The 13,745-nt window shown below is 47.0% G+C and overlaps 1 protein-coding gene across 1 annotated transcript; it reads right to left on the minus strand.

Annotated features, from left to right (window-relative positions):
• Nucleotides 1-10,752: 10,752 nt before the first annotated feature.
• On the minus strand, nucleotides 10,753-13,333 carry LOC112887524 (phosphatidylinositol transfer protein 3-like). Its single transcript, XM_025953713.1, has 5 exons — nucleotides 13,169-13,333; nucleotides 12,893-13,069; nucleotides 12,662-12,763; nucleotides 11,677-11,922; nucleotides 10,753-11,285 (listed from the first exon to the last, which is right to left on the minus strand). Exons 1-5 carry the CDS (start codon nucleotides 13,241-13,243, stop codon nucleotides 11,058-11,060), a joined length of 828 nt encoding a protein of 275 aa, XP_025809498.1. The 5' UTR covers nucleotides 13,244-13,333; the 3' UTR covers nucleotides 10,753-11,057.
• Between the last annotated feature and the right edge of the window lie 412 nt (nucleotides 13,334-13,745).

A 13,745-nucleotide genomic window follows, 5' to 3' on the forward strand; every position in this document is an offset into this window, starting at 1 on the left:
GGTCATGATTAAAATATAATAAAGGGAATAAAAGGTAATAAGCATCTCTAGCAGTAGTTAACGTTCAACAGGGCAAATCCTGTATAGACATGAACCTAGGTCATCAAGGAATAGTCATAGAAATCAAGGGGTGGCTATCCAACCATGTCTTGCAATAAAACAATGCATTTTATAAAACAGGCCAATAGGTTGCGTTTATAAAACTGGGATAAATATGCATCAAAGGATGGGATTGGACTTGCCGTCCTCAAAGCCTTCCGGAAGCTCCTCCTCGAGGTATGGGTCTTCGGGCTCCGGCTCGCGGTCCTGCTCCTCCTCGGTCACACCATCAGCTACAACACACAAACAATCACACAATAAAACAAAGTTCGCCGACGAGCTAAAAGGGAAATAGAGAGCTTCTATTAAAAATAGAGGAGGCTATTATATTTGTTGGATGTGGATCTTGGTACTTGGAGAGAGAATATTTGATGCGTGGTGGAGTTTGGAATCGATTCAGAACATAATGTCGCATGAAATGGGGGCTGCGGACTGCATAAGGAGGAAAAGTGAAGGGCGAGCTGCAGCGTGAGGTAGAGGGGGGAGAGGTGTTGGGGCGGTGTGGGCGGAGTGAGGGGCGGCTTGGGGTCTGATTTATAGGCCGAGAGGATGAGGGGGGATGGCCGGCGTGGAGGGGGGTCACGGGCAGTACAGGAGCCTCGCCATTAATGGCGGCCGGGATGCTCGGGGACCAAGCGCGAGCTGCGAGGGTGAGGGGACGGGACGGGACAAGCCGGCGCAGCAGCGGGCCGCATGCCGGCTTGGCGTGCACGGGCAGCAGCGGGTCGTGCGCTGACCCGCGCGTGCGTGCAAGGAGCGGGCTACAGTTCGAGCAGGCAGCACAGGGGAGAAAAGAAAGAGGAAGCCAGCGCAAAAAAAAAAGAGTATGGGAAAAAAATTAGAAGAGAGAAATAAAATGGATTTAAACAAAATATGAGAAAAGAAAAGATAGAACACACGCGCAGCGCTGATGGTCGCGGCCGGGCAGGCGCACGCGGCCGACCGCGACACGAAGGTGATGTAACGGGACGGCAGGGTTGGTGGAAAAGGAAAAGGGGCGGGCGGCTCCGCGGAAAAAGAGGAAGAGACTGCGCGATGTCGGAACGACGAAAAATTGGGAGGTGGGCTTCAGGAGCTCAAGCGGCGGAAAAGGTTTAAAAGATTTTTAAGCGAGTGATTGGTAATGTAATTTAAATAAGATAAAAACGCGGGCGTTACACTCACTCAAGATCATCTTCCTGAGATCCTTTACATCCGGCACACATATCCGTCCCTTGTACCACAAGGTACCCTGATCATCCTCTCTGAAATGAGGTGCTTTGCCAATCTTGAGCCGTTCACGGATCTCCTGCAGCTTCTTATCATCTTTCTGATGCTGCCTGATCTCTGCCGCTAGAGTGGGTTTTTCCTCAAATGATGCACTCGAGGTGTGATGCAAGAAACCCAAACTCAACTGCTCAAATTCCTCGCATAACTCTCGAGGCATCTGAAAAGCCACGGCCATGTTAACATAGCTCTTCCTGCTTAGAGCATCTGCTACAACATTGGCCTTACCCGGATGATAGTGAATCTCCAGGTCATAATCCTTGACCAACTCTAGCCATCTTCTCTGCCGCATGTTCAGCTCACTCTGAGCGAAAATGTACTTGAGGCTCTTGTGATCCGTGTAAATGTCACACCTTTGCCCAAACAAGTAATGCCTCCATATCTTCAGAGCATGCACAACTGCGGCTAACTCCAGATCATGAGTGGGATAATTCAGCTCGTGCCAGCGTAACTGCCGGGAAGCATAAGCTATAACTCTACCTTCCTGCATCAAGACGCAACCAAGACCATCCCTCGAAGCATCACAATACACTGTGAACCTCTTGCTCTGGTCTGGCAGAGTAAGGACTGGTGCCGTAGTCAACCTCTTCTTCAGCTCCTCGAAAGCCTTCTGGCGCTCATCAGTCCAAGAGAAATGCACACCCTTCTCCAGCAAGGAAGTCAAAGGCTTCGCAATCTTGGAGAAATTCTCAATGAACCTCCGATAATATCCTGCTAAGCACAGAAAAGAGCGGACTTCGTTCACTGTCTGTGGTACCACCCAATCAAGCACATCCTTCACCTTTCCGGGATCCACAGCAATACCTCCCTTGGAGATGACATGACCGAGGAATGGAACCTCGTCAATCCAGAATTCGCACTTGCTGAGCTTGGCATACAGCTTGTGCTCTCTGAGCCTCTGCAACACAAGCCTCAGATGTTTCTCATGCTCTGATTCTGACTTGGAATATACCAGGATATCATCAATGAATATCACCACAAAGGTGTCCAGATAATCCATGAAAACCTTGTTCATCAGATGCATGAAGAAAGCCGGAGCATTGGTCAGGCCGAAGGACATGACCGTATACTCGTATAGCCCATACTTGCAGGTGAATGCCGTCTTCGGAATATCCTCGGGACAGATCTTCAACTGGTGATAACCTAAACGCAGATCAGTCTTCGAGAATACACAAGCACCCTGAAGATGATCAAAGAGATCCTCAATGCGAGGCAAGGGATGCTTGTTCTTGATGGTGACTGCATTCAGATCCCGATAATCGACGCACGTTCTCTTCGCTCCATCCTTCTTCTCTACAAGCAATACAGGGAAAGCCCAAGGAGAGAAACTACGATGGATATAACCTTGGCTAGCAACTCGTCGACAGTCTTCTTAACTTCCTCATGCTCAACGGGTGCCATACGATAGGGCCGCTTAGCAATAGGAGCTATGTCAGGCAAGAGATCAATAGAAAACTCAATGTCGCGATCAGGCGGCATACCTGGCAAGTCATCCGGAAAGACATCCGGGAATTCAGACACCACGCGAATACCATCCGTGGGTCTAGCCTCCATCTGACAAAGAATTCCAGAAGGCTCCGAAGCACTGACTGTGACCTCCTGTCCATCCGGTGCCAACAAGTCGACAGTCCTCTGAGCATAATCAATCCTGACACCCCATCTAACAAGGGTCTCCATTCCTAAAATCACATTGATACCCTTGGTGTCTAGCACCATCAGATTAGCACCAAACTCTACCCCCCTTATGACAACTCTGACTCTGGGACAGAAGATATGAGACCTCAATTGCCCTCCCGGTGATGATACTAACATGCATCTCTTTAATGTGCTAGTATGAATGCCATGATGCTCGACAAAAGACCGAGTAATGAAGGAATGCGTAGCACCAGTATCAAAAAGCACTATAGCAGGGTGGGTATTGACCATGAACGTACCAATAACCACGTTGGGAGCCTCGGCTGCCGACTCGGCCGTCACATGGTTCACCCTGCCCTGGGATGGCGCCTTGGGCTAAGCTGGGCGTCCTGACTGTCCAGTCTGCGCCTTCCGGGGACAAACGTTGGCGTAGTGTCCCTGCTCGCCGCAGTGATAGCACGCTCATGGGAATGCTGGAGCTTGCTGTCCGGCAGGAGGAGTAGGCACTCCCTGCCACGGAGCTGGTGGAGCCGGTGGAGCTAAGCGTGCCGGAGGTGCTGGAAGCCTCTCGCCCTGTCCCAACTGCTGCTGCTGAGGACGAGGCGGGTACTGCTGCTATCACTGTTGGTACGACTGGATCTGCCTCTGCTGCTGCTGATGCTGCTGCAGGTACTAGTACCGAGGCCGAGTGTTGCTGCCAAACGCAGCAGGAGCCATCTTCCTCTTCTTGTCCTCAATCTCCCGGCGTTTGCGCTCGGTGTTGAGGGCAGAGTCAACCAGATGGTTGAAGTTGTCGAAGCGGTGGTTCATGAGTGCGTACTCCAGGTGATCATCTAGTCCCTCCCTGAAGCGCTCCTGCTTATCTCCATCATTGGCGACCTCAGCGGGGGCGTAGCGAGCGAGCTGGAGGAAACGATCACGGTACTCGGTCACCGTCATAGCTCCCTAAAATGATAAACACCGAAAACAAGAGGATGGATTTTCCTCAGCATTCCTTATTTCACGAAGAGAAACAAGGGTGGGCTTGAGCTCAAATAGGAATTGTGGAAAGATTTTACTCTAATTTACCTGCTTAAGCGCAAGGAACTCCTTGTGCTTCATCTTTATCACTCCAGCAGGGATGTGGTGATTCCTGAAACGCTCCCGGAACTGGACCCAAGTGAGGGTGTCGCGGTCCCGAGCTGGGTAGGACTCCCACCAGTCGAGAGCTAGCCTCACAGCTGTCCTGCCGCGTGTAGGACTCACTCTCTATCGTCGCACTGAGCGACATCCAACTGGCGCTCCACTGCACGAAGCCAGTCGTCAGCCTGGAGTGGATCCGCCACATGGGAGAACGTCGGCGGGTGACCCCTCAGAAAGTCCGCATGCCTGTCGCGGGGCTGCTGCGGTGGAGGAGGTGGCGGCTGAGCATGGATCTGCTGCAGAGTCTAAACAGTGTTGTTCAGGGTGGCCATCATCTGCATCTGGAGCTGGAAGAACTGCTCCGGAGTCAAAGGTGGAGGCATCGGCAGCGGCTGGTCGGTACCCTGGTTGTTCTGCCCCTGCTGGCCAGAACCGGTGCCTGTGCTCCTGGTGTTCACCATCTGTTTGCAGTAGAACAAAGCTTATAAGAGGCAGATATTGTACGATTCTGGAAAGAAAACTCTGGTAGGATAAAGTAGAGAGAAAAGAGTGTACGGTTTTACCCCCAACGATCTAACTCCATTTTATTACTTAATTTAAGTCTGCATTAAAGTCGATTTGCATGAGCAACTTTAACTTCTAAACTATGCAATCAACCAAAAATCCAAATCAAACACTTTGCACAATCACAAACATTCAATATTCACATCTTAGCCGAGTTTATCACACTACTCAACTAACACACTCGTTCTAGCCTAAACTTATGGGGTTAGACGAGTTCAGGCCAACGTCTACGGAAAAAATCAAACTAATTCTCAGAGAGGACAAGAGAGAGCGAGCAGATCAAGGTTTAAGGCTCAAGGAATAGAGGCAGAAATGATTTTGGGAGTTTTGCGGAAGCAAGGCAAAGGAAAAAGAAGTCCTAAATTTGGCCAGTTCTATCTAGGCTTCGTCCTACAGTCGACACAGCTCTGATACCAATTCTGTCACACCCGATTTATAAGAACATAAACCGAGCAATCATATATGCGCCAGGATCAAGTCACGCATATATACAACAGAATCATCAAGATATCACAACGTGTATCTTGAAATAAAAGCGTATAAATCGTAAATGAATATCTTTATTACAACTAAATCAAGAATCAATTCAAGGAATGCGGAAGCGTAAAATAAATACAGGAAGAACAGGGCGCCACAGGGACGTCGGCTGGGAGACAACGCCTAGAAATCGTCGAGTCCGCTGATGTAGTCCTCCATGTTGCCTGATACTGAGTAGCAGTCGAAGATATCCCAAAGAGAACAGAAGAGTAGAGAAGGCCAGTGTGAGTACACAACTTGTACTCAACAAGTATAACACGAATTATGAAGCTCTAAGGTTAGCTGACTCAACTGCATTAGTTTTTAATCTTGGCAAATTTTTATTAGAGCTATTTACTACAAGTGGATGAATTATCATGACCCAAGTTGCATAATAATTAATCAAAATGATTCATGAGACTACTGAAAACCAAGCCAATCCACCAAAGGTAAACCCCACTAATCAGACGGAGGATCTGGGCCGCTCATAACCGTGAGCACGGCTAGTATACCAGTTTTACACTCTTGAGAGGTTGCACAACTTTACCCACAAGTCGTGAGCTACGCTAGTTATTCATCACACTTCCTTAGGTGAGATGACTAGCAAGCACACTACGAGACCGTTACAAAGGATCATGTTAGTAAGGTGTAACCGCTAAGGTTTCTGGATCAGCGACGATGGGGCCCACCTCACGGGGGTACAAGACACACAACACAGACCAAGCTGGAGGAGCAGGGACCATTGAAGCTTACCACCCCTCTTGCCCCGCAGGTAAGTTCCTCCCAAACCAAAATGACCTAATTAGTAAGTCAAGACCGTCCCATTCCAGTCTTGTGGTTGCGCGGTTGTCCCAGGTTGTCGCTCTATGAACAGGTCCTTATGGAGAGTGGCCAACCAACCACTAAGCACCGTGCTGGCCCCCTAAACCATGTTTCTAATAAAACATTTTTTAATGAGACGTGAGCCGTTCAAGCACACAGCACAGAGGGCCACTCTCAGGATCAAGTTGCATATACCATTAATCAAAGTTAATTAAAAAGGACCATAATATGCGAGAGCGCAAGACCTAGCACAACTAACCAAAATGCAACCCAAGGTTTTTATATAAAGGATAAAAGTGGCTAGGAAATCCTTATACGCGTACAGTATTTAAATGCAGTATGAAATTGTATTTAAAAGTGATAGGGTGTTCATGTTATACTTGCCTTCCTCAAAGTTCTCCTGCTGCTGCTCAATGGGCTCTGAAGAAGGTGACTCCTGGTACTCCTCCGATGGCTCAACGTCTACTCATGATCGCAATGCCAAAACATGGTCCACACAGGCACATACATGCAAACAATGGCAAAAGATAAGAAACAGTACAACAATATAGTAAAACAGCATACAAAACTGAACTAAAGCTATTCTACGCGTTACAACGATCGCGTGAGCGCGAAAACCACCTAAAACGGAGCTAAGACGCGAAAACTAGGGTTAAAACAAGGTCTAGGGACTTTTTTGTAAGAAAACAGAGGATTCCGGGGGTTTCTGTGCTAAAACCCAGGGCTTAAACCTATTTAAACCTTAGACGCAGGGGCTAACCCGCAAAACTACCAGATCCGGACTGCGGGTTCTATTTCTAAGGAATCCGAGGGCCTAAACGCTAAAAATTGGGCTGATCTGCTAATACTTTTGAATGGCACTGGACTGCGGGTTGTTTCCGGGAAAACCCAGGGACTCTTTACAAAAAACCAGGCCGAACCGGTACCTTCCAATCTGGGCCATCGGATCTGGATCTAATGGCTCGGACCTAATCTGATCTGGATCTAATCGTAGGCGTTCACTTCGGATCGGACGGTTCACGATGGACCGGCTGCGGGGCGGCGGCGCTGGTCGCCGGAGACCAATTCCCGCGGCGGCGCGCGGCTCGGCTCACCGGACTTCGCTCTAAACGGCGCTCCGGGGGTCAAAGCGACCAGGCTTTGGGTCGGGCATGATCAGCGCGTCATGCGTGATCCACCCAGGGCTAAGGCGGGGCTCGGGGAGGGCTCAGGTGGCGCACACGACGACGGGGGTGGATCGGCACGGCGGCGCATCGCCGGTGCACGCGTTCCGGCCACAAGAGCGAGCTTAGGTCCACGACATCTAGCGCAAGACGACCAGGAGGATGATGTGATGCTCAGCGAGGGCTTGAACGGGCCAGAGAAGCAGCGCAGGCTGGCCGGCGACGAGGCTCGAGCAGCGGGGACGGGCGGCGCTCACGGGGAGGACTGATGCGGGCGTCTCCGGGCTTCTGGTCACTGGGGATCGACTCGTGGAGATCCTGCGAAGGTTGTACGGGGGGTTAGGGAGGTCCGGGGATCACCGGCAGCGAGGAATCGCAAGAGCGGAGCAGGATACCGACGGCGGTCCTCGGCTCGATTCCGGCGCGGCAAGGCTTGGGGTCGAGAGTGGAAGCCTCGGGAAGCTTCGTGGCGGCGAGGCGGAGCTGCTGCGGGTCTTGGCCGGAGCTGGGGTGCACCGGAGCGGCCGGCCCACGTCGGAGCAGAAGCGGCTCCGCTCTGAGCTTCGGTGCGCGGCGGCGACTAGGGTTCTGGTGGTGGCGAGGGTAGGGTGCAGAGGGTTTAGGGTTCAGCTTTAAGGGGAGAACCGGGGTCCTGGCGTGCGGGCCCGGCGCTAGGGCTCGCCGGAGATTTTGGGCGGCCGGTGCGTGGGGAAGAATGGGAGAAGGGAAGAAGAGGGAAGACGGGGGAGCTGACAGGTGGGGCCAAAGAGCCAGAAAGAGAGAGGAGGAGGCATGGCTCGGGCTGGCCGATGGGAAGCGGGGAGCGGCCGATGCGGGGCGGCCGATGGAAGCGAGCTGGGCGGTCGATGGACCGAGCGAGGGGGATCGGGCCGCAGGGGAAAGGAATCGGCCCAAGGGGAAGAAAGGAGGCGGCCGGGCTGGGCTGGCTGGGATCTAGTTTTGCTCTTCTATTTTCTTCCCTTTTTCTTTTCTAATCCTTTTGAAACCCCAAATCTATTTGAATTCAAATGAACTTTTGAATTCAAACCCTGTGCACTCATTCCAATAAAATATATGCACCAGCATGAATGCACAATCATGTTGTTCCTAAAATAAATTTTAATTCTTTGTAGTATAAAATTAGTTTAAATATAGGATAAATCAAGAAAAATCTTAGAAATTTTATTTAAGCCAAATTAAATTTATTAAAATTTAGGAAATTTATATTAGGGTGTTACAGGTACCGATCAAGACCGCCTTTGAACCTTTCTTGGCTCTTGGCAAAGCATCCAGCCACAATACTAATTCGTCAACATCTGAGTCACCAGGTCTCGTGAAAGAAACACGAGAAAGTAGGAAACTCTGAGGAAAATAACATATCCATATACAGGGATACATATTCCTGGTGAACATTCATAGGAAATACCTAATCTGATTTCAGCTTCCTACTACGCAACCAAATCGGATGAAATACACAGAATGCGATAGAGTAGGCTTACCAGAATTAACAGCCTAATCGGTGGGGACGGAGTGACATGGCCTCCCGTGCACGGTCGGGGTCTCTCATGGCCTGCAGCCGGGATCTGACGACATCGTCGGACGGCCGCTCCAAATAAGATCGCCAGTTCGCGAGGGTGCTACTATCGTGAGAGGGAGAGGGCCGCCGCTGAGCCGTCACCCACCCGCCGTGGCTTCTACCGATGGGAGCCGCCGCTGCACGTAGAGATTCATGGTTGCAGACACGCAAGGGAGGTGCTAGCGATTGAAGAAGCTGCGACAATCAGGGGATCTCTTCCTGCGATGCCAGAGCGACGCCATCTCCGGCGAACGAATCAGGGCAGCGGATTTTCTGCGTGCGTGCGGGATGGCCGGATTGCAAACGGGAGAAATTTTAGGGTGGGTGTGCTGTGTGCTGGACGCCCAGGCTCACAGCCGAGTCGAGCCGAGGCTAGTTCCGAGCCGTGCGGGGCGGGCAGCGGACGGATTGGGCTCGGGTTTGGCCGGACCGGATGCTAATAGTCTGGCCATAGGATTACTAATTCTGTAGCCGGTATATATATATGTATATAAATATATATATATAAAAGTTTTATCTACACTCGCGTATATCTATTCTCACCATCAGTATACCACTGTGCGTATGTCCGCGTACTTATTTATCACTTCTAAGATACTTTTAAAGGATATATAAATTAATTTCAAAAGTACCTCTATTTTTTAAATATATTATAATTATAACTTAGTACTAGTATATAAAAATTAGTATATCCACATACTATATGTATGGTCACATATGCAACGTATATACCATCATCGATATTCTAGTATAATCACATACTTTACGTATATGCTCTTCGTTGGGTCAGATACGTCCTATATTATGAGATACATATATGAGAGTAGCTATAAATGCATGTAGAATGAATTTTTCCTATATATATATATAACCCTTTATGGAATCGATTATTGTTTGTCTGACAATTTTTATCATATCATTAACTTGATCAAGCGAGACTGGACATGATGTGTTAGTTAAATTGTTTATTACATTTGCTTGATTGTTCTTGTAAGGCGTAAATTCCTCGATTCGGGTTTTACTAGTCCCTGTCCATCCATCTTGAAATTTTAGAGACAATCTTCCTTTGTCAAAGAGTTGGAGATCATCATTTGAAAGATCTTCAGAAAACGGCTTTATGATGTTGTTGGTGTCGCTTTATCCATGGTTCAATTTTCCGAGAGGCTGATGGCTCTTTCTTCCCAAGCAGAGTTGCTAAAAAAGTGTTTGTTGACGGCAAAAGCATTACACGCTCGTTCTAAACGCTAAATGTGCATATCATAAATATGCACCTTGTAATGAGTCCGTGAAAACCTTGAAGGAAACATCTTCAATCACCATCGAGACGATGGAAAAGACAAATCCTGTGATTGAAGATAAAAAGTAAAGGCACTTATGTTTTGATTGAATGGACACCATCAATTGGCCATGGCCCTTCATATATATAGGGAGGGGAGGTATTGCCCATGTGCAAGTCAAGATCTGTACAAAATCATGCTGGATTACAAGTCCTGTCTCGAACTCGTCAAAATCACTCTGGTTCCAAATAGGGTACTCCGAGTTTTCCTGGTTTACATAGTTCTGAAAACGTACCCGCCGGATGTACCAGTTTGGGAAACTGTTGCTATCTTGTTCTCATATCATTTGGATGCTGATAATTTTGGTCATCAACAGGCTGAATGGTTTATTTGTGAGGAGTACTGTAGCAAAACAAATTCATCTAAGATTGTTTTCAATTTAAGGTTGGAGATAACACAACATCAGGTGGTTACAAAGAATCTGAGTGACAAGGCGTCCCATATTATCAATGTTTGTAGTAGTGAACTTAATTAGATCAAATTGTAATCTCACGTATATGCATATTAGACCAAATAACCCTTCTTTTATGAAATTTATTTAGGCAAATGTCCAGGAAATCAAGAACTTCTGACAGCATTGCAATAAGTTCTTCCCTATTCTAATCATGTACATATCTTGGAAGCAGCTAAAAGCTACCTTTCATAGCAGGCATGCATCCAATTAAACAGGCATTATTATTATTATCAATAATTTCTTATATTCCAGTGTTACATACTTCATGTTCTGTTAAATTTTCTCAGAACCCCCAAAAAACAAATCATGAACCATGTAAAGGATATCTTCAACATTTAACCTTAGGCGCTCATAATTATCGAGCTTAAGCTATTTGATGAAATCTAGCTTCCATCGCTCATATAAGGTTTCAGTGTTCTTGGTATGGATTAGCTGTTGACAGTGTAGTTCCAAGTACTCTTTACTGTTCACAAGGGAAATGATCTTGTTCCTGGTCAGGAAAATCAGGTGTTTCTATTTGCGTGGTTGCAAGTTCGCCTTAACTGATCTCTTCTTCTCATTCTCTCAGCATACTTGGTAATATCAAGGCTAGCTGTGTTTCTTCCACCAAATGCAGACTCCAGCTTGTCCATGTCAAACATATCAGCCATTATCCTCTGGCTCTCTGCATTGTTGCTGTAAATAAATTTTATTTTCTCTTGCAATGTTGGTTCGAGAAACTGCTTTACAATCTGCAAAAGGAAGTGTGTCAAATTGCACTAACATTTTCACATAACAAGTCATCAGTCAATATAGACAAAAAGGAAAAAAAATATTGTGTTGATTTAATGTAGTAACGTATAAGGTCTTAGAAAGTAGACTTCATACATCATGTTCAGTTCTAATAAAAAAACTCCTAACATATGATGATTTGAGCAAGACACTGATGATATACTTGTCGCAACGACAGTATTGTGATAAACTGACAATTTATTTCATGCAACGAAAGTGACAGATTCAAACTACTGGACAAAAGTTAAACATGTTTGACCACCTATGTTCCTAATAAAACCTCATGGTTACGATAGGAATTGATTTATACTTAGTTTTATCCAGATACGTCGATAAATAGTTCACAAGTACCTTCCAGAAGGATTCAAATATCTTGGGCGGGTTGCTGAGAATCGCGGCTCCAATCAACCCTGGATAATACCTCTGAATTATGTGCAGCGATTCACGGGTTTCCCATAATGGCGTAGATAATGGTGTCCAACCACTGAAATTACACATCCAAACAACGTTCCCTTCTTGTGCGCCTTCTGAGTTCATGGCCAAATTTTCCAGGTTATACACTAGCTGTCGTATATGTTCCTTTGCTGAAGTTAAGCTCTGTGAACATGTCAAACTAAGTAAACAAGATCAACAAAACCAAGGCTACAACACAAAGTCCAAGAAACAGAGTCCAAGTTTTATTTGCAGTGATCTATCTTTGTGCTTGGTTACTGAAATCCTCTTCATACTATGACAAAAAACAACGTATGCTAATAATATTCCTGTCCATCAAGGATGGAACCATACCACGCAGAGGAAGTAGAAAAATAGAATCGCTCAAGAGTAAAGGTAAAACATACCACACAGAGGAAGTAGGGGCCAAATAAATTGTTGAAACTAGATTCTTGTACACGAATCTCATGTGACTTTTTTGGACTTATAGAGTCGGTACTCCGAAGGTTACATTAATTTGAGCCAAATTAAAGGGCAACTGTGTGTGACAGAGTTTTCAGACTAAAACGAAGTCCATTTCTTTGTTAGATTTCTTCAAGTTTCAAAGCGAAAGAAATAGCCTCGAGGGTATAATTGTAGCTATCATAACGTAGTTATACATACACAACAAACTCATAACATATACAGAAATATCTTTTTGCCCAACTCTACTTGAGCAATATGATGTTGTTCATATTGATAATCAAAATTTAGTCAAAGAAAAAGAAACTTTTGATGTATGGCATTTCAGAAGGGCACTTATGCTTTTTTATTGATTGTGTAAAAGTTAACTATGTATATTTCAGGCCTAAGCTACTGTATTAGATTAAGGAGATATATATGCTGCGTCCAAACTCATACTGACCTTTATTGACGTCATAATCACGAACACAGTTCGGCCATTCTTGTCGAGATAGTCAGCCATGTACGCTCGTTGAACCTCGTTCTCGATGCCAGCAAGGTCTTCCTAACAATTATTTCCAAGCAGAACCATGCTCAACTTAAGTATAACATAAAGCGCAAGACTAGATCAAGTGCATAGTAACTTAAAAGTTTCCAAACAACCCCCATATATGGTGACGAAAGATTCGAGTACCCAACAAATCGTTTCAGGCTTGAACTGACGCCTCCACTTGACAGCTTCTTTCAGAGCCTTGGCGGCTTTTTTTGTGCTCCAGTTCCTTGACAGGAGAAACCGGCGGATGGTGCCGTCCGACAAGAAGCTGGGCATCTCCGTCGCCAGGTCGCCCAGCAGCTCCCGAACATCATCTATCTGCATGCGCGTTCGGATGGACACAACTCACTCTCCTTCATCAACAGTATGAGGCATTAGGAAATTAAGCAAAGGACATCTTCAGGTTCCGCCTGGTACCTTTCGCTGCTGTTCTGCTGAAGACTCTGGCTTTTGTTGCGTCGCTTCACGCCTGGTCTGGAACAGATAGCTCATGGCGTTTCGACTGTTGCTGCAGAGTGTGAGACGCAGATGTCAAGCGACAAACTCAGGATACCTTGCCCTGGATTTATAGCGCGCGCGCGTTCTCCCATCCAGTGGAATTTCGAGGCCGTGGCCGGAGAGCATCGGTACAAGGAGACCACGAGTACACGCCACGATTGATCGAATAAGCAATTCGGGCGGTTAGCAGTTGCTGCCGCCATAATGGGTAGATGAAGACGGACGGGGGCAGTAAATGGTTGAGCGCCGTGCACATGTTCCGCTGCGCGTGGTGCGCGCGGGACACGTTTCGAGATTGGGCAGTTCCTAATTGGCTTAAGCTGCAGTGTGCATAACCTCTCTCTCATGGTACCTATTTCATTCATGTTTCGGTTGGAAAACAGGTCGTGAGCGGTTGTATCCTCTCCCTCTCACACCTCTCGCGCTAATCACAAGAGCAAAGTAGTAAAAGATACAAGTATGAGAAACTATTCTTTAATCCGAACATTGATGATTT

Source organism: Panicum hallii, chromosome 3 (assembly GCF_002211085.1).
Source record: "Panicum hallii strain FIL2 chromosome 3, PHallii_v3.1, whole genome shotgun sequence".
Lineage (NCBI taxonomy): Eukaryota > Viridiplantae > Streptophyta > Magnoliopsida > Poales > Poaceae > Panicum > Panicum hallii.

Excerpts from the sequence above, each read along its gene's own strand:
- LOC112887524 (XM_025953713.1), bottom strand. The coding sequence starts at position 13,243 with ATGAGCTATCTGTTCCAGACCAGGCGTGAAGCGACGCAACAAAAGCCA. Across the intron at positions 13,070-13,168 it reads CAGCAGAACAGCAGCGAAAG|ATAGATGATGTTCGGGAGCT; the intron begins GTACCAGGCGGA and ends ACGCGCATGCAG. Across the intron at positions 12,764-12,892 it reads AGCCTGAAACGATTTGTTGG|GAAGACCTTGCTGGCATCGA; the intron begins GTACTCGAATCT and ends AATAATTGTTAG.